The sequence below is a fragment of the Poecilia reticulata genome, chromosome 11 (genome assembly GCF_904066995.2).
Source record: "Poecilia reticulata chromosome 11, P_reticulata-male-v2, whole genome shotgun sequence".
Classification (NCBI taxonomy): Eukaryota; Metazoa; Chordata; class Actinopteri; order Cyprinodontiformes; family Poeciliidae; genus Poecilia; species Poecilia reticulata.
The window spans coordinates 5760134-5787462 of NC_088840.1; the positions used below are offsets into that span (position 1 = coordinate 5760134).

General features: G+C 40.0%; 3 protein-coding genes across 3 annotated transcripts; 2 read left to right on the plus strand and 1 right to left on the minus strand.

Annotated features, from left to right (window-relative positions):
• The first annotated feature begins 198 nt into the window (after positions 1-198).
• txlna (taxilin alpha) lies at positions 199-7867 on the plus strand. Its single transcript, XM_008421402.3, has 11 exons — positions 199-354; positions 695-895; positions 999-1241; positions 1334-1425; positions 2111-2281; positions 3123-3317; positions 3414-3533; positions 3620-3694; positions 4343-4435; positions 4517-4612; positions 5514-7867. The coding sequence occupies exons 2-11, from the start codon at positions 697-699 to the stop codon at positions 5829-5831; spliced, it is 1602 nt and encodes a 533-aa protein (XP_008419624.2). The 5' UTR covers positions 199-354; positions 695-696; the 3' UTR covers positions 5832-7867.
• Positions 7868-10061: 2194 nt separating this feature from the next.
• On the plus strand, positions 10062-13149 carry eif3i (eukaryotic translation initiation factor 3, subunit I). Its single transcript, XM_008421403.3, has 11 exons — positions 10062-10203; positions 10486-10578; positions 10664-10751; positions 10855-10920; positions 11091-11240; positions 11841-11968; positions 12176-12286; positions 12381-12470; positions 12546-12619; positions 12725-12817; positions 12901-13149. The coding sequence occupies exons 1-11, from the start codon at positions 10201-10203 to the stop codon at positions 12980-12982; spliced, it is 978 nt and encodes a 325-aa protein (XP_008419625.1). The 5' UTR covers positions 10062-10200; the 3' UTR covers positions 12983-13149.
• Positions 13150-13800: 651 nt separating this feature from the next.
• On the minus strand, positions 13801-22235 carry hdac1 (histone deacetylase 1). The gene is made up of 12 exons (XM_008421404.3): positions 22078-22235; positions 20197-20309; positions 19057-19174; positions 18898-18972; positions 18621-18759; positions 17271-17412; positions 17101-17193; positions 16913-17021; positions 16454-16834; positions 16224-16379; positions 15492-15537; positions 13801-14597 (listed from the first exon to the last, which is right to left on the minus strand). The coding sequence occupies exons 1-12, from the start codon at positions 22124-22126 to the stop codon at positions 14570-14572; spliced, it is 1449 nt and encodes a 482-aa protein (XP_008419626.1). The 5' UTR covers positions 22127-22235; the 3' UTR covers positions 13801-14569.
• Between the last annotated feature and the right edge of the window lie 5094 nt (positions 22236-27329).

Here is a 27329-nt window from a genome sequence, read left to right on the forward strand (position 1 = left end):
ATGACAACTAACACCACTGTACTTCACTATAGTTTTATTTTCATTGAATAAACGTTTCTGTTCATTGAGGAGTGATTTTATTAATTTAATTTCCATAAACTACTGAATCTTGTTTTCAAATAAACTAGTAAGTGAGGATTCTTTTTACCCTCTTAAACGGCATTAATTATTTAGAGCATAACTCAATGAACCCTGCAGAGGGCGCCAAGCAGCCCGCTGAACCTTGAACTGCACGACGAAGAACAGAAATCCAAAGTTATGACCGGAAGTTAGGTTTTCAACACAGACCTCACGCTGGTAACGAAGCCTGCTTATTCACAGATAACATTAGCAGTTTCTCTCTGGACTCTTCAGGTAAGGAACGGTGTATCACAGTGTTGACGTATCTAAAGCCCTCCGTGTTTATTCTGTTTTTAAATCGTTTCTGGCTCCTGTCTCAAGCTAACGCTGCTCTCGTTGCAGTTTGAGCTACATGTAGCTGCTAACCAGGGTTAGCCTGTGCTGAAATGGAAACTGAAAGCTCTTGCTTTGAATTACTTGGGAATAATCCTAGTTTGACTTTTTTTTTTTTTTTTAGCTTGGTTCGAAGCTTCTGAGTCTTGAGGCAAAATGTTCTCCTAAACCGATAAGTCTGACTGTAGTTCAAAAGTTTGCGGGGTTTTTTTTTTGTTATAGTTTCGTTTTCTTGGTTTAGACATGAAAAAACAAGACACGGAAGAGTCTCCCAGCAGTCCTGGTAGTGAGGATGCTCCACCTTCAGGTGAAGTCTCCGAGGCACCTCCACCTGCTGCTCCACCTGCGGCTCACGCGACTGCAGGCGGCTCGGACAGCAACAGCCCCAACAGGGCCGAATCACAGAGCCCACGCGCAAAAAGTCCTCCACAAACCAACGAGGGTGGGAATGAAGGACCGTAATTTCAATGTAGAAATTGTTAAAGGTTGCCATAGTTACCGGTTGACTTAAAAACGCTCTCCCCCCACCCCCTTGCTGTGTCCAGTTGCCGAGTCTCAGTGCGACATGGCAGAGGAGCTGAGCCGGCAGCTGGAGGACATCCTCAGCACCTACTGCCGGGAGAGCCTTCAGGACGACGCCGGTGCCTTGCTCAATGGCCAGTCACACAGCCTGGTGCTCAACGGGTTGACTGGAGGGAAGGAAGACGACAAATCGGAGGAGGGCAAGGTCAATAGAGCAGAGAAGGAGCAGAAGAAGACTCAGGAGAAGAAGAAAGTGAAGGGCCTCGGTAGGAAACAGACTGCTTGAAGAAAGTTCTTTCAGCTGATCTGATTTGTCAAAAATTTTTGTTTCTATTTAAATGATGTTTGTGTGATGCAGGCAAAGAGATCACACTCCTCATGCAGACTCTGAACACCTTGAGCACGCCTGAGGAAAAGCTGGCAGGCCTCTGCAAAAAGTATGCCGACCTGGTGAGTGACTACGGTTTAACTGTGCTCTCCTGATATTAAAAATAGAGAAAACATATACATAAACATCAGGTTCTGCTTGCAGACTACGTGTAATCTGCAGTTAATACAGTATATCCAGAGGGAACTGACAGGACTTCGCTGTCTGCCTTGTTCTATAACACGTTAAATCAACTTTTCCCTGAAAATGTATACAAACTTCCTCAATAATGTTTACTTTTGGTTGTTGCAAATATATTTAAAATGAACAAAAATATTTGTATTAGAAATCACATGTATACAGAGCATCGACAGCCTTTGCTCAGTCCTCATCAGTACTGGCTGCGTTCCTGTTGAGCATGATGTTACGCAGATTGGAATGACAAAGATAAATTCGCTCAATTTCGAAAAACCTCACGTGTTTCAATAAAACTTGTTTCCACTAGGATGAGGTTTTGATGTTAGTGAAACACTTTCTCGCATCACACCAGTTTGCAAACAGCAAGCAACGCTCTTGTTTGTAGGCACTGGCCTCCTTGGACAAGCAGGTATTTCTAAAGTAGCTCCACAAAATCAGTCATTTTCACTGTAAGTAAAATCAGAAAAACAATCATAAAATCCTGGAGGAACTGATTAAATAATATCTATATTTTTAAACATTTGCTACAAGAATTAACCCAAAACATATATTTTTAATCGCTCTTTTTAGGTGGAAGAGCATCGTACCACCCAGAAACAGATGAGGGCGCTGCAGAAGAAACAGAGCCAGCTGGTGCAGGAGAAGGACACCCTGAGGAATGAGCACAGCAAGGCCATCCTGGCCCGCAGCAAGCTGGAGAGCCTCTGCAGGGAACTGCAGAGACACAACCGCACGCTCAAGGTAGCAAGCCAGCCGCTTTAAATCGGCTCAGCAGGAGTAATTCCAGACCTGTGACAATAACTTGTCCCTGAAATGATTGCAATAAATGATATTGGTGTTTTGAAACCATTTTCAAGTAATATAATGAAATGGTAGAGTGCTTATTAATGAACGTGCAACAGTGTCAAAAATACGAAAATGTTAGCAAAATGCCCATTTTCATCCGTAGTCCCATAAAACAAACAAGATACAAAAATAACAAACATAATTTTGTAAATAAGAAATACAGTAAAAGTAAAAATGTAGAAAAACTCATTTTAAGAGGTCTATGTTAAGGTGATAGTCTTTTTAAATTTTTTACAAAACCACATCTGTCCAAAAAATTACATTTTAAACAAGATTAAAGGCAATGTTATGTAAAATCAACAGTTTTGAGCTTTACATCATGTTATAATATTATTCCCTCATCAAAAATGTATGTGGAGTGTTGCTTTGAGTCCTTCATGCATGTTTGAGAAATCCTTTAATCTCCATGGCAACCATTCAGCTGAGCAAAATGCCTGAGTGGACTTAGCTCCGCCTTCTAGGCACACAGAGCTGGAGTTTTTGGTAAGTTCGCCTTCTTATAAACTAATCAAATCAATACTCTAATTTTGTGAAAAAACATTTAACACTGGACCTGGAAGACATTTTAAATATCCAAAATAAAACGAGACGATAAATAAAACAGAAATACAAAAACCCCACGCAGAACCGAAAACATAAATAAAATGGATTATGAAGAAAAAAAATCATGAGGACAGAACTTATCAATCTCATTTTAATTATTTGATGAATTTCAACTCTCTTCCTCCCCCCGCAGGAGGAAGGGATCCAGAGGACCCGACTGGAGGAGGAGAAGAGGAAGGAGGTGACGTCCCACTTCCAGGTGACTCTGAATGACATCCAGGCTCAGATGGAGCAGCACAACGAGAGGAACGCCAGCCTGCGGCAGGAGAACGCCGAGCTGGCCGAGAAACTCAAGAAGCTCTACGAGCAGTACAAGCTGCGGGAAGAGGTGAGGACCTCTCCTCTTCACGTCTGCGTTCGGCTTTTTTAAGCCGCCTTCTATTCACGGAGAACTGTGTGTATATGTGTGTGACCTGACAAACAGCACATAGACAAAGTGGTGAAGCACAAAGACCTGCAGCAGCAGCTGGTGGACGCCAAGCTGCACCAGGCGCAGGAGATGCTGAAGGAGTCTGAGGAACACCACGACCGGGAGAAAGACTTTGTGAGCGCCGTTTTGGAGAAACTAAATACGCGTCTGTTCATGGTGTTGAAAGAACTCGCCGTTTACGGTTTGTTTTACATGTGCAGCTGCTGAAGGAAGCTGTGGAGTCTCAGAGGATATGCGAGTTGATGAAGCAGCAAGAGGTTCACCTCAAACAGCAGGTTTGGCCTCAACTTTCTACTAAACATATCGATCAGATACCTAGTAAATACAAGGCCTGTATTGCTGATACCCGTACTGATACCAATACGCTTTTTGTTGTTGTTTTGTGTTTTCTTTGAAATATTGGGTTTAAGGGGCAATATTATGTAAAACCAACTTTGAGCTTCACATCATATTATAATGTTATTCCCTCATCAAAAACATACATGGAGTGTTGATTTCATTATTTTATGCATGGTTGAGAAATCCTTTACTCTCCCCTGGCAACCATTCAGATGTGCAAAATATATGATGGCTGCCATTTCCAATATTTTGAGCTTCTGTGATCACCCTCTCAGCTCCTTCAGACTAGCCAGCAGCAATTAGCAAACACCTGGTGTAACTGCACATCAGCTGAGCTCATCATACAAGTGAAACAATGAAACGCTGGTAAAAACGTAGGGTTGAATAGAGGAGAGAAGTTGTGATGATGGTATTAAAATTGGGAGTTTTTTTTGTGTGAAATTAGTGTTTTGTTCATCAGTCAGGCGTATAAAATATTTTGTCATATTTTAGAACTTACTTTGAAAATTGCTTAAATTTTGCTATGGGAAAACTGTAGAAACCCTGAATTCAGCTCTTTAACTATGGCTGCCGTGTCGTCTTAGCTGTCGCTGTACACGGAAAAGTTCGAGGAGTTCCAGACCACCTTGTCTAAGAGCAACGAAGTCTTCACCACCTTTAAGCAAGAGATGGAAAAGGTGTGGAACCTCAACAGAAATGTTACTGGAGTTATTTCCACCGTTCTCTAACATCACTCTTTGTTTTCGTCTCGCACACAGATGACTAAAAAGATCAAAAAGCTGGAGAAGGAGACGGCAATGTACCGCTCCAGGTGGGAGAGCAGCAACAAGGCTCTGCTGGAGATGGCTGAGGAGGTACAATTCTTTTTATGACTGCAATTTTATCGAAAAGAAAGCAATAAATATTAGAGAATTTATGCTGCTTTGGAGGAGTTTGTATTGAAAGCCAGTGATGCCAAAATGTCTGATTGGAGCCCAATACAGAAAATTCTTGCTGGAACTAAGGGCGCATTGACACCGGCCCTGTTTAGTCCGTTTTAATCAAACTCTAGTTAGTTTGCGTAGAAAGTGCAGTTTGTTTGTGGAGGCATGAATGGGTATTTGAATGATGCAGACTAATAAAGCAAACTCTGGTAAACCTAAAAACACAAATCTCCATTTGGTTAAAGTGAACAATGCTGTGGTTCGAATGCATATGTGAATGCCAAGCAGACCAGAAACCGCTCCAAAAGCAGGAAGCGAACTATAGCGCAAGGCATTCTGGGTAAATGGCAACCAAAATAAACATGAGTCAAGCGCTAGCAGGAGAAATGGCTGGTGGGCTTTTACCAACAATGATAGAGAAATCCTACAACCGCTAATGCTTGAAGCCATTCCATTTTTGTTTAGATTTTGTAAAGAAGGAAGTCGTGCTCATTGTCGTCTTCAGTGGTTATTGGTGCAGCGCCCTCACAGGCAAGGAGGGGAACAGGTTTTTCAAAGGTTTTCGTTCGTTTGACACGGTGCAGCTGAAAATGGGACAAATGTTGCAATATTGTTCCCCCAAGTGTACCAGACTGTCAGATGTGAAAACACATTTAAATTTGAACTGATAGTCAATAATGACCCAAAATACACGGTCAGCGCTACTGAGATATTATTTACATCAAGAAATATTAATGTATGAGCATAAAATCCTGATTTTGACAGATTCCAAAAATATCTGTGTGAAAATGAACTCAGAAGTTGACGGATATTTTTCTGTGAATGTCTCCAGAAAGCCGTGCGGGACCAGGACTTTGAGGCGCTTCAGGGTAAAGTCCAGCGGCTTGACAAGCTGCGGCGGGCGCTCAAAGTGGAACGAAACGACCTGAAGAAGAAGGTCCAGAACCTGAACGGGGACAGCGGCACCGGAGGGGCCCCCGCCTCCGACCCTGGGACCGACTCACCCTCCCCCCCGCCCACAGACTCTCTGCCGGAGCCCAGCAGCTGTCCCGTCGCAGACTCCACTTCCTGTCACTGCAGCCCGCGGCCGGACACAGACGCCCCGCAGGAAGAGGCGGGGCCGCTGCCCCCTCTTCCTGCGCTGGAATGAAGCAGGGGCCGCCCACCGCTTCTTCCTTTCCCCCTCCACGTTCAAACCACCAGCCTGCAAGACGCTGCTCCTCTGCTGGAACGACAACAGTTAGCTCCTAACAGCGCGGTTAGCTTGTTAGCTTGTGTCTTTCCACTCTGATATCTCCACTCTCAAGACTCAGCAGTTCCTCTGAGAGGATTGACAGTAGAAACTTGTGATTCACTTCAAACTTTAGGGTGTGAATGTGCAGCTGGTGTTAATAAGTTGACCAGAGAGGATCTTAAGGAGCCGTTTGGGTTGACACAAGTCAAACTGGTTGTTGGAGAGAATAGGTTGTTAGCCTGTGTGTGTTCGGGGTTTTGTCTTAGTGATTGTGTAATGGAAAGGGTTTCGTTCTAAAAGACACCACATTCACTTACTTTTTGTGCGACACAACATCTCTAACCTGGAACATTCTGAAGGTTCTATAGAATTAATAAGGGAAATTTTGAGGGTTCTTTTTCTTTCTGGCTGCATACATTTTTTATTTTTTGTTTTGACTTTTCTTTCTAGAAACTTCTGGATGCTGCATTTACTTTTTGTTCCTTTATTATTATTTTGTTTTCTGCCTTTTTTTTTCTTTTTTTTTACCCTGGTCCGTTTTTAATGATCCTAATACCCTGGCGGAGTATTAGGGCCATGTTAAGAAAATTTAAAAAATAATAATAAATAAAATTTTGAGAATAAAGTCGTAATATGACTTTGCCGTATTATTTCAACTTTATCCTCATATTATTATGACTTTATTCTGTCATTAGTATGGCCCTAATACTCCATTGTAATGTCCTGATCGCATTCCTTTTGTTTTTTTCGTTTGCTTCTTTATTACATATTTTTTCATTTAATTTTCATATTTCTTCCTGTCTAAATGCTACTTTTGCTTTTTGTTCCTTTTTGTTTTTTTTCTTGTGCCCCTTTTTTTTCTAATTTTGTCACATTCCTGGTTTTCATTATTTAAGGTTTTGCTAACTCCACAGATCAGTGCTTATTTTCTTTTCCATTAAATTTTCCCTTTTTTCTTGGCTTTATGAAACTTTTCATTTTTGTTTTGATTTAATTTTCTTCTCTTTTTTTGCTCTTTTCTCATGGCCCTATTTCTTTTGTAAAGCTACATCTTTACTTTTGTTTTTGGCTCCATAGATTTGTATTTATTTTATGTTTTTTTTTGTATGACACTATACATATATTTTTTTCCCTTGAATTTCAAAATCAGATTTTCGGCTCCTTAATCTTTTGAAGTGATCCCCTCTGATGCTTGTAATGCCCTCTCCCCCTCTTCTCTCCTAATTTAATCTGCTCTCAGTCAGTTTCATTTAGGTTCGTTTAGAATATGTGAAAATCACTTTAGAGTTCAGATAACTAAATTTGCCATTTCTGCGTCTGGGATGTGTCTGTTTGTCTGTTCCGCGCTCTGATGATGGCAGTAGCTTGTAATCAGGTTTCAATCAAGAGAATGCTCAAGTACCTCTATGCAACGCTTGCATCTTGGTTTTATTCTAAGGCAGTCTCAACTGACGAGCACTTAGCTTGAATGTATATCCATTTATGTATGTATATACTTTAAAACTTGACTAAATGCTTCATAGCAGAAGGTCTTCTTGTGGGAGAGGGGTCAATTTGGACCCTTAACGTAGAGCTGCTCTCGTCGCCTGGGTTTGAGTTATACGTTGCATCTTTCTGATGCTTTTGAAAGATGCGCTGACTGAGCCAAATGGGGGGGAAATGGAGTAATGTTTTTTTCTTTACTTCTGAAATGTTTCACTCACTAACATGCAAGTTTCTCATCTGTATGACTCATGATTATGAATATGTAGCTATGGTAAAGTGGTGACAGCTAAACCAGAAATGTCGAAGCTTCCTTTCTTCCGTCGTCCCACAAGGACGCATTCATTGTTGTCCACTTCATTTGCGCATAAGAAGGAACCAAAGATGTTTCCTTTTGTCTTTTTTGCAGTACTTTTATCTGACCCTGTATATTTTTCTTGTTCAATAAAAGCAGTGTATGTTTGAGTTAATCAATGCCTGGTTGATGTGTTTAAAACTGACTGAATTGGAATTCCCAATTCTGCATGCAGTTTTACAAGCTTTTTTTTTTTTTGTGGTTCCGGGAACTGACGGTCTGGCGGGACACCACCCCCCCATCACTTTCCTGTTGTCCACCTTTGTACACAATATGGAAGGAGTTTATTGTAAGAGCAGTACATTGTAATAAAATATTAAAGTGTGGAATCTAACAGATATTTAATTTGTTTTGACAATGATCAGATGCATTTATTCCTGTAACTTTCCCCTGAAGCACGTAGACATGTTTGTAAAAATGTCCCCAGATGTCCACACAATAATTAATATGTATGGAAGTATTAGGCAACAGTACAACGTAAAGTTGTTGTTTTTCCACTATAGTGACCTTTATTCGTCTAACTTGATAGGAAGAAGGGCGTAGAGGGAAATGAAGGACATGGGGCAAATGGGAATTGAACCCGCGACAGCGGACTAAAGCCTAGGTTTGGTTCACTTGCTCCCCCTGTGATCCACCCAGGGGTGAAAGTGGGGGTGCGGCCTAAAAGATGTAGCGGGGGAAAGCAGCACCTGCAAGAGAGAGGAGCGGCTGTCTGCTGGAAAAAAGAATCGGGTTCACTGTGCAGCCGTGAGTTCACCCACTAATCAGCCTTGACTGATTAGTTCTTCAAGAACAATCTAAAACATAATCAGTTAATGAATACCTTTTTCCTCATTTCATGTTGTTTCTGAACTGTTCTTGCTTTGCTAGAGCTGCGGTGCAACACGTGGATCGCGGAAGGTTTTGAGTCGATCTCGGCAAACTAAACGCCGCCAGGACGCTGAGACCAGCTCGTCCTCCTCTGACTCGCTTAAAACGTTCGGAACTTTATTAAATAACAAAAAAAATCAACTAAACGTGTTCAAATTAATGAACCCAACAACAATAATAATCTCAGTGATTATTGTTTCAACAAGGTGTTGCGTAATTCTGTGCTTTTCGGTTCCATTACCAAAATAACCAACAGAGCAGGAGTTTAAAATTAACTGTGTGTTGATTTGTAATGAACCACTGTGTTCAGGTTAGCGCTTATTAATGATCGCAAAATAAATATCAAGCCTGAAAACCTGATATCGTAACGGACTGAATGTTATGTGTTTAACGTAATCTCTGGTCGGCTTGTGGCGCTCAGGAGGTTGCCACGGCAACGGGTGTGTTTAAATGACAGAGAGAGACGGAGAGTAAAAATGTGCGAGTGTTTTAGAGTTGATCAGCTGTTCGGGTTGTTTTATCTTTGTTTTCCTTTGTCTTGGCTCATTACAGCCGCTGTAGTTTCTGAACATTCAATAAACGACAAACTTGAACTAATTATCTCGTGAGTATAAGTTATTTACAACATCAAACACGGTAAATATGTTTCATTAAGTATTTAACAAACAAATGGCTTCTACCGCGATAATGGTGTGAAATTAAATTAATTGTCTAATATAAAAAATAGTTTGGTGCTGTCGGGCTCAGAGTCTGAGAGGCTTTTCCTTCATCAAACAATTTTGTTTTTTTGCCTCTTATTTAGTGGAAATATTGATGTTGATGAGACTTTCTCCAAAATAATAACCTTTTTCAACCTTTATAGCTCCACTGTTGAAAATGAGAAGCTAACATTCACAAATGACATTGAAATAAAATCCAGTCCAACATCTGGTTTGATTCCTCTGGAACCTGTTGGAGGAAAAATATCCCAACTTCAGAAGATGAGCTTTAACCTAACAGAGCTCTGTGGTTCCTCCTGTCAGTATGAGAGTCAGGGTGAGGAGGCGCCATGTTAGGAAGAGAAGTGGAAGCTGCAGGATCTTCAGAACAAACAGGTCATGATGCTGGGCTACTGATTATCCCTGTCTGGACACAGGATCAATAGAACCAGTTTAAAAGCTAAAATGAATGGCTATATGCCAGACATGGAAAACTGGGATGCACTCCATGGCATGATGTTCAGAATTTAGGCCTCATGGTATCTCAAGGTGTCAACATTAAAGCCAGTGGGCTGAAGGAAATACATTTTTATTTTGTAGCAATTCAAGAGATACCCATATATATATATATATATATATATATATATATATATATGGTCATAGTATAGTCATAGTACCCCTGGACCCTCCTGGTGCCCCGGGTTGCGCTACCACCTATTAACGGTAGGGGGCGCACCATGTTGCTTTTTGACGTAAGAATGACGTCTAATTCCTTTTCCGCTGCGGCTCCGGCGCCTCACACACGAGTGTTAATTTTTTCTCTGTTGACGGGACGCGTAGTGAATAAACCGAGCAGACTGACGGCGCTTAGCCAGCAAAAATGGTGAGTATATTTACCAGGAAATATATTCCCACACGTGGGTGTCTTATTTATTTTTTCATTCTGTATCTGCCAGCGTTAGTTCGGCTAGCGTTAGCTTAGCTTTAACGCTAGCTGCGAAGGAGACTAGCTGCTAGTAGGAGTATTTATAGTTGGGCAATGGGAGATGTTGTCGCGCTGTAGCTTAGCGGTTTAGTTGAGCTAAATTAACCTTATCTAGCCTAAATACACACCCTGTGGTAAAAGACTAGGTCTTATGCTAAACCCGGAGTTCTGTGTTCCCAGAAACCCATTCTACTGCAGGGCCATGAAAGGTCCATCACTCAGATAAAGTACAACAGAGAAGGAGACCTGCTGTTTTCCGTAGCCAAAGACACGGTGAGTCCAGACCTGTGTTGCGTTCGTGTAACCTCCGTAACTTTTGGGATACAGCTGTTTTATCTCACGTGATGTTCCACTCCAGGTAACCAACGTTTGGTACTCTGTCAACGGAGAAAGGCTCGGCACCTATAATGGACACACTGGAGCGGTGTGGTGTGTTGACTGCGACTGTATCCTTCCATCACGAGGACCTGCTTCTACGCCTCTCTGGGCTCTGATGGAAAATGTTATGGCTAAATGTATGAAAGTGTTGCTTTCTTAACTTCTCATCAGGGGACACCAAGAATGTGTTGACGGGATCAGCAGACAACAGCTGTCGCCTGTGGGATTGTGAGACCGGTAAGCTAGCAAGGCTAGGTTTCCTCCTGGATGCTAAAAGCTAACATAAGGAAACCCTAGAGGAATGTGACGACTTCTCTGGTTATTTCCCTCCTCCTCCCCCAAAGATGAGAGAAAAGTAAAGGTATGGTTACTTCTCCTTTTGTGACACCCTGCGTGTTTCTCCGCAGGTAAACAGTTGGCTCTCCTCAACACCAACTCTGCCGTCAGGACGTGTGGCTTCGACTTCAGCGGCAACATCATCATGTTCTCCACAGACAAGCAGATGGGCTACCAGTGCTTCCTGAACTTCTTTGACCTGAGAGATCCACAGCAGATGGGTACAGATACATACACACACACACACACGGTTATGTTTTCCAACTGGACTTCACCAAAACAGCATTTAAACTTGATCCTCAAGGAGAATGTAATATACGTAGGTCAAAGCTAAGGATATTTCTACATTCTAAAGTCAGAGTAATTATCCAAGCAGGAGGCTATTTAATTGATCCATGCTCTCAGGCAGTTTTGATGACTTAATATTGGTTTGTTTATTTAAATGCTACCCGAGTTTGACTTTGAGTGTTTCTTATTTTCCTGACATTATTCAATACAGTGTTGTGAGATTTATTTGACTGTGTGTGTAATTTCATCTTGCTGTTAACAATTTGTTAAATATTGTAACCGATAGGTTTTTCAGTCCTCTTGCTACATTGTGCTTGCCGGTTTTTCCATTTAGTACCATAAATGCTACTAATATCCAATCCATGTGATCGTTATCAGCAAAAAAAACAAAAAACAAACCTTTATACCAAGCTCCCAGACTGATGTTGCTTAAAATAAAAAAAGGTTTTTGACCCATATTTACTGTTGGGAAAGAATTCAGATTTTTATTAAATAATTTACTATTTCTACCATTCCTACTTGTGTGTCTGCAGAGGACAACAACCCGTACCTGTCCGTCCCCTGCAGTGAGTGCAAGATAACCAGCGCGGTGTGGGGGGCTCTGGGGGAGTTCGTCATCGCAGGCCATGAGAACGGAGAGATCAACCAGTTCAGTGCTAAGGTTCGACGCCAACACAACTACATCAGGCTCTGCCCACCTCTGTAGATACGCCATAAAAGTCATATGATAGCTACTGTGATGTGTGGCAATAACTACGTATATCACAGTATGTTTTTGGTATAAAACTTACAATACAGAGAAAAAAGAAGGGAAAAAAGGACTAGTGTAGACGTGGTTTTGTCCTAACTGGGCTGTGATCTTTTCCAGTCTGGTGAAATTCTGAAGAAGGCGAAGGAGCACACCAGGCAGATCAATGACATCCAGACATCCGTCGATCTCACCATGGTGATCACTGCTTCCAAAGACAACACCTCTAAAGTGAGACTCACATTAATACGTTTAAACACATTAATAAGTTTAAACACATTAATAAGTGTACATTTAAACACTAACTCTTATGTTGTCCTCTTAGCTCTTTGACTCCAATTCTCTGGATCACATCAAGACATTCAGGACAGACAGGCCTGTAAACTCTGCTGCCATTTCTCCTATAATGGACCATGTAAGACATGACTCTTATGGAGTACGGTCAATCTCTTTGTTGTCATGGCAATGTCTGACTAAGCATTTGGTTAAGGTGGTGATGGGAGGAGGGCAGGAAGCCATGGACGTCACCACAACATCCACCAGGATCGGCAAGTTTGAGGCGAGGTGAGAGAGAATCTGAAGTTATGTTCATGTTTAAAGTTGATAGAAGGAAGAAAAATATGTTTTTTGAAGGAGTTATTACTTAGATGTGTAATTTTCTGCACTTAGGTTTTTCCATGCTGCATACGAGGAGGAGTTTGGGAGGGTCAAAGGTCATTTTGGCCCCATCAACTGTGTGGCGTTCCATCCCGACGGCAAGAGGTACTGCCTGACTAATTCTTCCACTTTTTCTAAAAATACAGAACAACCCCGTAACAAACTGCTTGATGTTCCTGTTGTTACAGTTACAGCAGTGGAGGAGAAGACGGATACGTACGAATTCATTACTTTGACCCACACTACTTTGACTTTGAGCTGGAGGCGTAACCAAGCAACCCTTTCAGCTAACATCACTCAATCCAGTCAAAGGAAAACATCACTCGCCTCCAGTGCTTTGTACTGAACTATAATTATAAACTTTTTAACATTTGCCAGCAGTAATCACATTTAATTTGTAAACTCCAAATCTTATCAATAAAATAAGGTCAAGGAAAGGATGGTTTGTTTTTGTTGTAACGTATAAACATCCATTTTGGTTTTATAACTGAATATTAAATTAGAATGTAAATTGGTTTCTTGGCGATGAAAAGTAGTAATCCAGTTTTTTCCCAGTCCTGTGATACATAGATCATTTAGCTACTAGCTGGACTAGGAGCCACATTTATGTCACACAGTGAGCAACATTAGGTTGTGGCAGCATCAAAAAGTTAACTTATGTAACAACCAGGAGTTAGAGAAGCATGTCAGGAAAACGGTAAATGTGAAAAAGATTTTATCTTGACTGTAATTGAAGCACAAACTCTTCAATTTGTCACCATTTTGGCTCCGAGTGAAAAACACTTGCAAAACAGGAAATTGGCATTATGGTGACCAATATAACAATCACAGTACACTACCAATATAGCAAATGAAAATTGTGTTTTAAGGTCTGGAGAGAGAAATAAATGTTTACATTTGTGACAAAATATATACAGAATCAATTATTTTGTAGCATAAATTCAATATTTGATCCCATTCCATGACTTTTAGGTGTAGTTACTCCTAAAAAATTCTGCCTTTCCTGACACATGGTTGGTCTTTACATTCTTAAGCAACTATTATATTACTATATTTGTAATTGTGAGCATATACACAAAAGACCACAATTGGATCGTTTTCTTTATTTTTTTATGACAAAGATATGATAATGCACATTTCACAAGGATACAACTCCAACCAGCCACACTTTGAAAGCCCCTCACTGGCTTTCTCTACTTTTCTGTAAAATGATACAAAATCTCTAAATAAGTCATTTGCTCAGCAACATCAGCCTCTGGAGAGGGTCCCACTCACTCGCAAACATAAAAACAGCACAGGAAGGAAACGGGTTCACAGAGCAGATATTCCTGGGAGGATGAGCCGACCGGATTCATGATTTAAAATAACTTAATGAGCAGAGAGTCAGGACTGGTGGAGGGCAGAGACTAAGAAATATGTACATGCTGAAGGTGAGATGATGATTCTAAGCATGCATTCACTGATGAGTATACGGTAAGGTGGAACTGCTTGCCTAGGGCGGGCTTTTGATGCTTCATAAATACTTACAAATAAAAAAAACCAAACAGGAAGGCCCCACAGACAGGCTTTAATCAGAAATTCCAGCATGGAAACAGTTTTCTTATCACAGCAAACCTGATGTCCACAAAGAGCTCAAAGGGGTTGGAGGGAATTTTACATCTCATACAGTGGGTGGCAGGTGGGTGGGGTTGACCTCCATCCCATCCACCTGCTGCTCAACTCGTGTAAACAATGGAAAGCAGGTTTGTCTGTAGGAACAAAGGAAAACAGGAATACAAAAAGATCCTCTGGTTGCAGGAGGAAAACAGGAATCTGGGCTCAGGACAACAGGACGGACACTTCTCCCTCAGGATCACTTCAAGTTGTCTTTATCTCCTCTTTTGGTCTGAAACACAAACATTGATCAGACATCACATATTGGAATATAGTTCATTTGGTTCAGTTTCAAGACTGGCTTACAGCTAGTTCAAAACAAAATCAGAAAGTCAAAAGAGCAATAAAAAGTGATTCTTAGTGCAGAAATGTGACCTATAGAAAAATACATCCATGTCACCACATGATCAGGTCTTCACTTTTTGAAGTAAATATGTTAAATAAAACATTTCAATGACAGCAATAAGTTACAGCTAAGCCTGTCATAATATTTTAAATATGTAAAATGAAACTACCGTATTTTCCGCACTATAAGGCACACCTTCAATGAATGGCCTATTTTAAAACTTTTTTCATATATAAGGCGCATAGAATAGACGCTTCAGTTTGGGTTGCCGATTTCTATTATTACACATCCACTTTTGTAAAGAAGTGGTCCTGAGTACTTTATATAGTTGTCTGCCCCAGTCATTGTTTCACTCACGGTGTTACGATATTGTGCCCAACTGCTTTCTGTGTAACACAGAACAATCAACACGCTGCCGCAACTCTTCCCCCGCAACCCCCCCCGGCTTTAAATGTATTATCAAACTTTATTAACAAACCAGCGTTCTGACAACTATCCCAGCATGCACAGCGCACTTCTTCTACGGGCGAAAATGAAGTTGGCGGCTGCTTACTGTAGTTGTTAGACCTGTTGTGGTTCAATATTGGTCCATATAAAAGGCACACCGGATTATAAGGCGCACTGTCGGCTTTTGAGGAAATTGAAGGTTTTTAGGTGCCTTATAGTGCGGAAAATACGGTACCCAAAATTATAAAGAAGGAAACAAATGATTTTGGTTGTGTGTGCTTTAACTTTTCGATATGGACAGTTAAATATGGAGAAGCTTTAACTGGTTCTTACCCAGATGTGTCCATCTTCTCCTCCTCTTTCTCTTCCTCTTTGACTTCTAGGAAACAAACAGAATGTTATCAACTCAGAAGACAAACCAAAACCACTGTGAGAGTTTCTGCAGGTTTCACTAACTCAAATTTAAGACCTTTTAAACACTATTGCTAATGGAGTTTAACATCTGTATCATGACAGAAATGTACTAAAGACAATGGCAAATAAATGAATCATATAGATTGGTAACAGAAATGAAATGAGCAAATGTACAGACAGAATATTGTCCAGTCAATATATTGATATATATTCATCACTGCAATAAGTCGCCTGTATACTAGCTTGTTTTTATCCAAACGTTCATCGCTGTTCTTTAAAGCACATCAGTCTGACTCTCCTTGTTCTTCTTTTCACTCGTTTTGTGCCAACAACTTTGTTGCTGTGACCATGGTAACGCTCCATTAGAGGCTTTTAGGTCAAAATAGGTCATGTGATTAATCTGCATTATGTGATATTAACACGTCAAGCTTTATAGATCAATCAGGTGTTAACGCTGACAGTGGTAGTTTAAACCTGAAGCCATGTTGCTTCTCTCTTGCTCAGCTTTAACTCCACATGGTTACATCATCATCAGGCGTTGCTGCTGTTAGCCACTAAACTACAGGTCTTTTTCTCAGGCCAAATTTATATTTTTTTCTACTGTTTATATCATGCATTTCTAAAGAGATAACAGGACTGCTCTAGCCTTACCTTTCTTTTCCTCTCCTTCCTTCTCTTCCTCCTTCTTCACTCTCTTTGCCTTTTTGTGATTGGCTGCGTTCCTGCGGCCGCCACCTTGCCCCTCGGCCTCGTCCTCAGAGTCTGAGAACTCTTCCTCACAGGCTATCCTCTTGTCGTGGGCCCGGACTGCAACAGACAATCATCAGCGCCCCCTAACGAACTAATCCAACGCCTGTGTGTGTGTGTGTTAAATCTCTTACTGGAGACGCGTTTGTCGGGGTCCTCCTCGTCCTCGTCTCCGCTGTCGGCGTGCGGGGCGTCCTCGGGGATGGCCTGCATCTGGACTCCGGGGGCGTGAGGCAGCATGCGCAGGTTCTCGAAGAGCCGCTGCTTGATCTTCTCCAGATACTCGTTGGTGTTCTGGTTGGTCATGTTGGACGGGCTGATGTGCAGCTTGAAGTCGGGCCCGAAGTATTCAAAGTAATCGTTGTAGGGCAACTCGTTGGGGATGGACGAGTCCAGGGCCACGGCCGTCTCGAAGGTCCAGCAGCGGGCGACGTTGCGGATGGTGTAGCCGCCTCCGCCCAGCATCAGCAGAGGTAGGTTGAAGCTTTTGATGTACTCCACGCACTTGGCATGGCCTTTAAGAGGAGATGCACACATAGTTGAATTTGTAACGTGTTAAAGGAAGTTAGCGTCACTCTGAGACGTTGTCTCACCTTTGATGGTGAGGTTGAAGCAGCCCAGTCGGTCTCCAGAAAGAGAATCTGCTCCACACTGCAGAACCACAGCACTGGGCTGGTACATCTCCATGACTTTAGCCATAATCTAACACAAAAACAACATTTAATCAAACGAGCAAACTTCATTTGAGGAATTAGAGGTATTGAAACGCAAAACAACTCACAGGTTTGAAGATGGCTTCATAAGACTCATCATCGATGCCGTCTCTTAGAGGGTAGTTTACGGCGTAGTACTTGCCTTTTCCTGCTCCGATGTCCTGCACACATTGAAATGGTTGGATTAACGTTTTTAACGTGTTGAAATGTTTTCCAGGAGAAACGCTCTGAGACTCACCCTCAGATCTCCAGTGCCAGGGAAGTATTCCCCATATTTGTGGAAGGAAACGGTCATGACCCTGTCTGTGGTGTAGAAGGCCTCCTCCACACCGTCGCCATGGTGGATGTCGATGTCTATGTAGAGCACCCTCTGGTGGTATCTGGAGGGAGTACAGGGTTCAGGTCAATGCTGCTCCAACTTCACACAAAGGAGGGACAAATCTGGAGCATTGAGCCATTATGAATACTATTCAATAAATGTAAATAATCCAAAGAAATCTTTTTAGGTACATTATCTTTATACTCAAATTAAACACAATATAGAAAGAAAGTGGCATTTAGTGGGGTAAGAAATAATTTTGGTGATTCTAACTGACTAGTTAGACTGTACTGTTGGAATCTAGATTCTAACAAGTTTAGCCTGATTTAACTTCAGATAGTGAGAATTTTTTTTGTCTTTTTATTAGTTTCAACTGCAAATAACATTTTCCAAATTTCTCCTTTTAATTGATTGCACTTTATTACAAAACTGTGCAGTTTGGATATCAATCACTTTCTCTGACTTTATACAGAAATCAATGACTTTCCAAACCTTGAAAACACCTCAATTAAAGTCAAGAAATTTCAAGCACCAGGTAAAATTGTCCTTGCAGGCCTCCATCTCTCACCAAAACAAGTAACCTAAAGTTTCACATTGTCAGATTACAACACCAATCTGACAGAAACTCTAATAACTTTTGGGATTCGATGCGTTCGACAAACAAGTAGTGCCACAAAACTCAATTTTGGTTGCAAAGCAGCTCAAGATCAACTTTTAACCTCAGTTTTCAACTCTTGTCAAAGAGTCTCAGTTGGATTTATGTCTGGACTTTGACTGGGCCATTAACACATGAACATGCTTTGACCCAAACCATTATAGTCTCAATTCTTTTTTGCAGCAACTAGCAGGTTTTCTTTTCAGGATTGCTGTGTTTTTAGCTCCATGCTTCTTCCTGTTAAACCTGACTGCTTTCCATCATGATGGACATGACGCTGCATGATGCTGCCACCACCATGATGTGTTTAAATGTTCAAGTTTCTACCACTAATAGAAACCTGAACACTTGTTTACACTGGCTGTTCTACTCCTAATTGAACTGACTGAACAATTAAAGTTGTTTTTACATGTTTGACCAAAGTTGTGAAGCTAGTGATGTATTTCAGTGTGCTGTACTTGTGTAATCAAATCAAGTTGTAATTCAGTACATTTACTTAAAAAACAAATGTAAGTCAATTCAGCTGTGTCTCTGGATCGGTATCCTACTTGACATGATATGAAAAACAGAAGCAGCCAGAAGCAAAAGAAGCAGCAGAGCGGTGTTGGACTCACTTCAGCAGCTCCAGGATGGCGAGGACGATGTCGTTGACGTAGCAGAAGCCGGATGCCTCAGACTTCTTGGCGTGGTGGAGTCCTCCAGCCCAGTTAATGGCAATGTCCGTCTGCTGCTTGTTCAGCTTCACTGCTCCAGCTGAAACAAAAACAGAGTTGGACCCAAATGTAAGGAAAAAACCTCCCTCCGCTCAGCTTAACGATCTGCAAATCAAGCTAGAAATGATACTTAAGACTATTAGAGAAGAAGACGGATCATCTACGATAGATAACTCACCGACTGATCCACCAGTCGAGAGCTGGCAAAACTCAAATAGACCGTCAAAAACTGGACAGTCCTCTCCGACATTAACTGTAAGAAGAAGAAAGCAGAGAATCTGACTGAGTGAATGTGAGGCGAGCAGCAGGAGACGGTGGAGAAGAAAACCGGACGCACATCTCTGCATCTGTTTGCTGTACTCAGACATGTTGTCTGGACGGATGGACCTCAGAAACTTGATGTAGTCGTCACTGTGGTACTTGGTCATCTCTTCAGCGCTGGCTTTGTGTGGCCTCTGAAAGATGAAAACAAATTTAATTAGGACTGACGTAAAGATTCATACAGTCCTGAAAATGTATGGAAAGTAGCTGTTAAAGAAAAAACTATCGTGACGGATAGAAACCACAGAACCTTTTGGTTTGTGACTCAAGTCAGTATCAGAAAATGTTTGAGCTGTCTGAAGCAGTGCCTTAGTTTTATATCTATAAGCTAGCACAGCTTTATGTTAACTTTTATCGATGGACAAGTGCAATACAAGTGATTATTTTAGTCTTAAGTATCTAAAGAATTGCGCCCAAATATCATTGTTACGACAACAAATATTGTTTTCTGTTCTTTGTTAATCCAATCCTGTTTTTCTTCACCAGCAGTTAAAAACTGAACCATTTGTAGTTTTTATTTAACATTACACTGATGTTGCTGAATGCAATGAACTTCAATTTTCATCACTTTTCCATCAAATCAAAGACCTCAACTACCTCCTTTAGCTTTAGCATCCCTACAGCTTAAGTCTGTATCAGAAGAGGGCACAAAAGAAATTAAAAATCAACAGAAAAGTCAAATAAATTATTGATGGCAGTGTTTAATCATAATATGGGGAACATAGACACAGACTATTGTCTTTCAACCACACATACTGAGCAAAATGTTGTTGCAAGACTTCAAAATAAACAAAAAAAGAAAAAAAGAAAACTAGTTAAAAATAATGTAAATATATATATATACAATAAAAAAAAAGATTGTTTTATTTAACCAAATATTCCATTCAAGCATTCCTTTGCTCTTATTTTATTAGACACCAACAGCTGATCAAGTGTAAAAACAAAAAAAAAAAATTAGTAAAAGATTTTGTATTAAAAGACAAAAAAATAAAATGGGATGATGCAAGCAGCCGTTTCTCTTTGTAAAAAGCTTTAAGGAACCAAGTTAATTGCATAAGTTAATTATGTTAAATGTCTAGATGGCAGGAAAAAGAAAGTATGCCCAATTGGAGCGTTACATTTGTACTCTAAAATTAAACATTTCTGTTTGACTCACATAAATCTCCATTTTCCTGTAGAGTCCGTAGTTGAGGAGGAGGTTGTGTGTCATGCGGATCCTGTGGGGCTTCATGGGATGGCCTTGGCCGTAGTAATAGTTCCCCACGTCACCTGCAGGAGATAAACAGGGTAGGTTGGTCAGCATCCAATGTTCTGAAGCTAAAAGAGAAGCTTTTTTTTGGGCAACTACGCCTGTCGCAGTAAAACTAATAATGATTGATTAAAATGAGCTATCATTTTTTTCTCCTTTCCCTCTGTTTCTACTAAAAACTGGATGACAAAGTCTTCAGTCTGTTTTTTGTTCCCAACTAGATCCATTTTTAAGGACAATGTTGTTTAGAGACTTCATTGGTCATTTTATTTGTTGTTTCTGACGTTCTGTTTATTTATTTTGGATATATTAAATGTCGTCCAGTTCCCGTGTTAAATGTTCATTAGAATTTAAAGTTTATTGATCTTTGAATTATTATGGTATTACCATTACTTAAGAATGGTCTCAAAAACAATATTATCGTTTATCACAATGATTTCTGGGACAATTTATCACCTAGCAAAATTTGTTAAGAGACAAATCCATCAATCCATTCATACATGAGTTGGTGTTTTATTTTATATTCTACTCACTGTACTGAAAAAAAAACAATTAACTTTTTTAGATACTGAACTTCATGAAGTATCCAAATCAACTTATATGAAGTGTTGCAAAATTTGGGTTTTATACAGCTAAAGATTTTTCATACTTTTGGTTATGACTACATGCCAAAAAATACAAAAGAACAGTTTGTTTTTTTGCGTTTTGAGGCTGTGCATAATATTAATCCAACACTTCCCCTTCCTATCTTTGGTCAGCTGGCTGAAAAAACAACCTCTTTGCAAGTATTTCCAACTACAAAAAAAACTAAACTAAATAAATGTATGAAAACCAAAGGCGCCTGCATTAGGAAAAATTATGCAATGTCCAAAATACTTTCCAGCTAAGCATAGTCAATGCATGCCGCCTCTTTGAAACAAATCCAAGCGGATTCTTGCTACTGTGATACTGCGCACACCGATATCGCAAATCTGATTCGATTTATCGTGCAGATCACAGGAAATGGGTATCTTACGTGCACAGGAGTATTAAAATGCGCATCCAAATGAGATCCATCTTCAATTATTCATGAGCATCCCGAATCATGCGTTCACACGACACAATGGGAATACGGAAGTAACATCAGACGTTTCTGTACAAACAGGACTTTTCAGCTTATTTAAAAAAAAAAAACTGGCTTGAAACGATCAATCATAAACAGGACAAAAATGCAGTCGTCAGCGCAAATGTAACGCTGGCGGGGTTCATTCAGTTTAAAACAGTGAATACGCAACAGTACAATGACAGGCAGTATTTAAACGATACTTATTCCCAGTACAAGTATATAATATATGGTTTAATCCTGCCCCAAATCCTTTCGGAAGATGAAGCGAATTAAAGCAGCAGAGCGCATCCTTCCTCACTTCTCGGAAGTTGTTAGCGAGTTGGAGGAACACTGATTATCACCGCATAGCCTCATCTCCCCATTTATCATCATAGTTCTAATGCACAAATACACCCCCCATAGGAGGCTTTAATAATTTATGAAAAGTTGTTTTAATATTGAGTGACCAAAAATGAAGCCGAAGAGACAACAACGTACAGGGTCCGGAATTCGGGCTAATAGCTAGCACGGCTAAAACAAGCTAGTTAGCAAGCTAACGTTAGCTCCCCAACACCGGCTTCGGAGCTGGACCGCGCTGCAACACTTAAAACCCTGACATAGGAAAAATAAAACCCCGAAGTTTTACACGCCGTAAAGGACACTTGAATATGAGAGCGAGTAAAATGTCCAAATGAAGTATTTACCGTCATAATAATAGCAAACTTTTTTCTTTGTTCCTTGAGACAGCGCCATTTTACACCAGTTACCCCACTGGTTCGCCCGCTTGCCGGGTTCTCAGTTACACGGGGGAGGTCGCGCGGAGCTCCTCTCAGCCAATCACAGCAGCTTATCCGCCTCAGTGGGAGGAGCCGGAATACAAACCGAGGACCACCGAGGAATCAGCTCAACACTAAACAATGGGTCTCCACCGCTAATGATCTTGAATATTTCTGCAAAACTCCTTCAGCAAACCATCTTTTATTGATATAATTTTACAGTTTTCAGTGATTTTGAATAAGTTTTTATGCCTATTAAGCCTTTTCAAACTTTGATATAATTCATCAGGGTTTTATTCTACAGACCAACACAGAGCAATGCAATGATTTGCAAAAAAAAGAAGAAAAATCAGAAAACTTCAGAAGTAATCTATTGTTTTTTTAATCGATGGTATCCATCAAAGGCCATTCTTCCAGGACTGAAATTGTGCAAGGCCAAGACCAGAACCTCCAAGACAGAGGTCTAATGTTTAGAGTTTGACTAATATTTCTGAACATTGTTTGTTTGTTTGTTTTCGTATACCACAAATGCAAAATTAATGGAAAACTGCATCTAAGTTATTAAATGGAGCCACACATCGTTACATAGTCAGGATCCTGCAAACCTAGAAGGTTAGTCCAGCCCAGAAACAGTTACATCTTCTCACAATAGTGAAATAATTATTTTTTGTGTCATTTTTAACCTTTCAACACACAAGTAAAAAAGAAAGAGAGAAAAAAAAACACAATCAAAAATCAAATTAAACAAAACAAAAAGAAAAAGAAAAAGAAAACAACTAAACTAATACAGTAATTTCATATTCAAATGGGGTGGAATATAAAAGTATGACACACTTTTCAGATTTTGTTTTTTATTTTAATCCTTCATTTTCCACTTTACATCTGTCAGAAGGATAAGACAAACTGTGAAAATATTTAAGAGGAATGAATCCATTTATAAGGTATTATAAAACCAAAATTATTAGTAGGAGAAAACAAATGTTTGGCCTTAAAATTAAATAAAAACTGACAAACCTATTCAAGCACATTGTGGGAGAAAAGAACATTCACTTCAATTTAAGAATTGCAGGGAAGACCGAAACAGGAGACTCCACCTCTACCCATCAAATTCCCATCCAGTTGAGTTGACTTAATAATATTTCTGTATATTCCTTAAAAGAAAATGTCAACCCATCCAACTAGTGTTACAGAACCTGGTACAGATACATATTCCAGACGATAGGTGGCAGTACAGGCCCATGCGTGTACGACCCAACTTCCAAACGTGTGCAGACACCGTCCCTGCTGTATGAGAGATAAAAGCATGGACAAAGTGACGGCCTCACACAGATCACACTCTGCAAATCAAACAGTTATGCATAGAAGAGACAAAGCACAGTAAACGGGCTCAGATTGGAGCAGCTATGAATTATTTACAGCACACTGCCTCCCAGAGAGAGAGATGGATGGATGGATGGTTAAGTCAGCCGGTTATTTGTCTGAAGATTTTACTAAAAAATAAAAAAGACTTCCTTTTATCTGAGTGTGAGAAACAGAGCAGTCAAGAGGGAGCTCCAGCTTCCAAAATTCCTCCTTTCATTCATTATGGAGGCTGAATTTGAATGCAGCTGCGATCTCAGCACATCATATCACATGAAATAGGTCAGTTGAGTCGGAGCGCCGTGCTCAGCTATCCGTTTTCAGGAGGCTGCTGGCCGAAAACCATCAATGTGACGAAGGGGGGTTGGGGTGGGAGGAGGCGATGCTGAACGCAGAGCAGGGGAGAGACAAACACAGGGGGTCAAGAGGTCAGTGGAGCTAACAGCATCAGTGGTGAAGCCTTCACTATTCACTGCAAGCAAATAAATGCAATTTGAACAAAGATAAATGCAAGTTAAATGAAACCAAATACGCAAAAGCAACACAAAATTCACATCTGTTTAGTCTGTGTGACATCACAACATGTGACATGCGAGACCAGCAGAGCTCATCAAAAATTGGAGGGATGAGTTTACCTCAACATGTTTTTACTCAAGTAAAAGTAATAAGTAGCCATGAAGAGAACAAAACCAAACAGTATTTCCTAAAAAGGCTACCTAAGTAATAAGTACTTGTTGAATAACAGAATCAGACAAACATTTCACATTTTTTTAACTTTATTTCAAATCATAAAAGAAAAAAAAAAAGCATATTATGCCCTTTAGTAGGTAAAAAGGAAAAAAAAGCATATGCACAAATATACACAGCAACAGTATACATATAGTAAGACCAAGACATTGTCTGAGTTAACAAATTCATAATTTATATAATAATAATACTGTATTTAGACATAAACAAGAATGCATATGTCTCAAAAAGGAGTGGGAAGAAGAAAGGCTTATATTCTTCCACATAAAATAACATATAACTAAACCATGACAAAGTAACAGAACATATACAGTGATGTGCATGTGTGTATCTGGAATTGTCAAGACTACAGTAATAAAAAAAAGATTTAAAAGAATTGCACTAACGGACACATTTTCAAAAATAAATTCAGGCAGAAAAAACACTTTTCAAATCAAATGTTTTCAGCATGAAACATATGAAACCAACACTTACAGTAGGCAGAGTAAATATAAACATATGTGAGAATAGGGTAAAGTACACTAGTGACTATAAATGGTGTATGTCGTGCTAATGGCACAGAAGGTTCAGCAGACTAACAAACTAACATTAGAACTATGAAGGTTGAGCACCAACAGGAAGTTTCACTTCAACATCAGCTGCATATGAAACTGATGCATTTCTGGGTAACACATGTTTGTTCTTCATTTAGAGAAATTACTCACAGTTTGTAGAGACTTTAGAAATTTTACTGGAGACTCTGGTGATATTTTATGATAATGTTACTTAAGTAAAGCCAAAAAGTATGATATGATATGAGAAACGACTCCTAAAAGTCTTTGTGTTTCAAAATGTTTTGCAGGTAAAGGTTACTAACTTTTTTTTTTTTTTTTTTGCTTTAGGTTAACTTGAAATAATAACCAATATGTTAATATCTGAAATGTAAACCCTTCAACTGGCTTCAGTGGCAGATAGTTTTACCTAAATGGAGAGGTTGGTTACTTTCCATTCTTCCTTTTTTTCAGTTTAGGTGTGTAACATGGCATAGCCGCACATTTAGAAAATTCCATTTCTGATTGGCTGATTAGCCTTGGTGATGTCTCCACTCCCTGAATCCTTGTGTTCTTCAAACACAAGAAGAAGCAGAACCACAAGAAGTCTCATCCAGGTGCACCTGCATAAAACCAGGAGGGACCACCTTGTCAAGATTTGGTTGCGAAAAATATTTTAAGCTACATTGTGCTACGTTCGCCTAACTTTGTAAAAATTTCTGCGTAATTGGTTGTTATCCCCTGATTCAAATTCTCAAAGAAGCTTCTGGTTCAATCGGTTTTCTTTTTAAACGATTCTCTTCCGAATCCAAAGTAAAAAAAAATCATCAAGGCATCCAAAAGACAGAAGCTGCATTTACACTGCAAATGTGAGCAAAACTTTGTCGATATTCCGCTAATGTTGGAAAAACGTAATTTTTGCAATTGCTGTGTTTCCATTAAATAAGAAACGCAACTAAGATCACACAGTCATGATCCTCCAGCTACTTCCTGTCATCATCTTCTTCCTGGTTTGTGCCAGTGGCAACATATAGTGGTTGATCACGTGATTCGTGTGACGGGAAAAAAGTGTTTCCATTGCAGTTTTGCGGAATAAGCTAGTTATGCTACAGCCAAGAAACCAACCTCATCTCAGCGCCGAAACTTATTGAAATACAAGTTTGTTTGAAATTGACGTGTTTCCATTAAGTGAATTCATTTTCAAAATGTCAAATTGTGCAATTCAATTCAAGATAGCTAAACAATTATCCATCCAGCCAAGAGAGAGGAGGATTGAAAATACAGACCCAAAGTAAGGCATCTCTTGTCAGATGCCTTACTTTGCCTTACTTTGTTACCTTACTTTGGCATCTGACAAAGGAAGGCATCCCCTAACCCATTTCTACATTCTCCGTCAAACATTTTTCACACCATAGAAATCACACAGATGTAAACCAGTCTGTGCTTCAGATGTGGGACAGAGGACGGTTCACCTCTACCTCGGATTTGGTAATCCGAGGTAGAGATTTGGACGAACCAAATCCGACGAAAAACACATTCTGGAATCATGTACCCAACATTATGTCAGGACTTTTAAAATGATCTTCTTCAATTGATCCTGAAATGTATTTATTTGGAGATTTTACACACATTAGGAGACAATTCAGACAAAACGAACAGAACTTTCTGTTTTGTGCATTTCCAGAAAGAGCATAGTCATTACATGGAGGTGCTGCTCCGTTGTTCATGTTTCCAGATGTATCTGGAAGATGAATAGTTGTGTTCCATTGGAAAAAGATTGCACTACAGTAGTTAGAAAACACTTTATCACATTATCCAAGATTTTGTATCATTAGCTAACCGAGTTGTTCTTGGATGCCAGTGGAAAGGATACAATGCCAGGAATACTTATGATGGGAGAAATTAATGTGCGCAGGAATACTTTTCAGTTTCTTGGGATGAGTTGCAGAACTTTTGCTCTTAGAACGCTATTGTTATCCATAGTCACCACAGGCAAGCAGATTTAGATCTGCACGGTTTTGTTGTTAGCATTAATAACACACAATTACATGAAAACACATGATTTTAAGTGTGTTTGGAGATATGTTGTGTTCATGCGTTACTCGCTTAAAAGCTCAAAATGACCTACTGCCAACAAAACCAAAGGGGACAAATCAGATATTGCTCTGATTGTTGAAAGTTCATATTAGCTGCAAGAACAAAACCAAAAACTGTACTGAAAATGTCCAAAATCTCTAACCTTTATTTGGGGGTCAAGAATAGTATTTATTGGTAAAAAATGTTAAGAATCATATGTTAAAATCACTGGTGACCAATCTGTTGGCAGCCCTTTTTAGAGAATGGCATGTTGGGGTCACCAACCCTCCATGTCAATGATAGGATGTGATACCAGCAAAAAAGTATCCTACTATTACAAAATAAAATATTGAGGTTCTTGGCAACAAACACAAAAGATCAGCTCAGTATAAAACGAAGAATAAATCTGTGAAACAGAAAAACATCCACAGTGGAGGATGTGTGGTGATGTGGGCTTGTTTCTCTTCT

What these genes read in the sequence shown, in the direction of transcription:
- txlna (XM_008421402.3), top strand. Translation starts at nt 697, where the DNA reads ATGAAAAAACAAGACACGGAAGAGTCTCCCAGCAGTCCTGGTAGTGAG. An exon ending in GCAAAAAGTATGCCGACCTG is followed by an intron (nt 1,426 to 2,110) that starts GTGAGTGACTAC and finishes CGCTCTTTTTAG; the next exon opens with GTGGAAGAGCATCGTACCAC. An exon ending in ACGACCGGGAGAAAGACTTT is followed by an intron (nt 3,534 to 3,619) that starts GTGAGCGCCGTT and finishes TTACATGTGCAG; the next exon opens with CTGCTGAAGGAAGCTGTGGA.
- eif3i (XM_008421403.3), top strand. An exon ending in GTGGTGTGTTGACTGCGACT is followed by an intron (nt 10,752 to 10,854) that starts GTATCCTTCCAT and finishes ACTTCTCATCAG; the next exon opens with GGGACACCAAGAATGTGTTG. An exon ending in TCAACCAGTTCAGTGCTAAG is followed by an intron (nt 11,969 to 12,175) that starts GTTCGACGCCAA and finishes GATCTTTTCCAG; the next exon opens with TCTGGTGAAATTCTGAAGAA.
- hdac1 (XM_008421404.3), bottom strand. Translation starts at nt 22,126, where the DNA reads ATGGCGCTGTCTCAAGGAACAAAGAAAAAAGTTTGCTATTATTATGAC. An exon ending in ATGAAGCCATCTTCAAACCT is followed by an intron (nt 17,022 to 17,100) that starts GTGAGTTGTTTT and finishes TTTTTGTGTTAG; the next exon opens with ATTATGGCTAAAGTCATGGA. An exon ending in CTTCAACCTCACCATCAAAG is followed by an intron (nt 16,835 to 16,912) that starts GTGAGACAACGT and finishes CTCCTCTTAAAG; the next exon opens with GCCATGCCAAGTGCGTGGAG.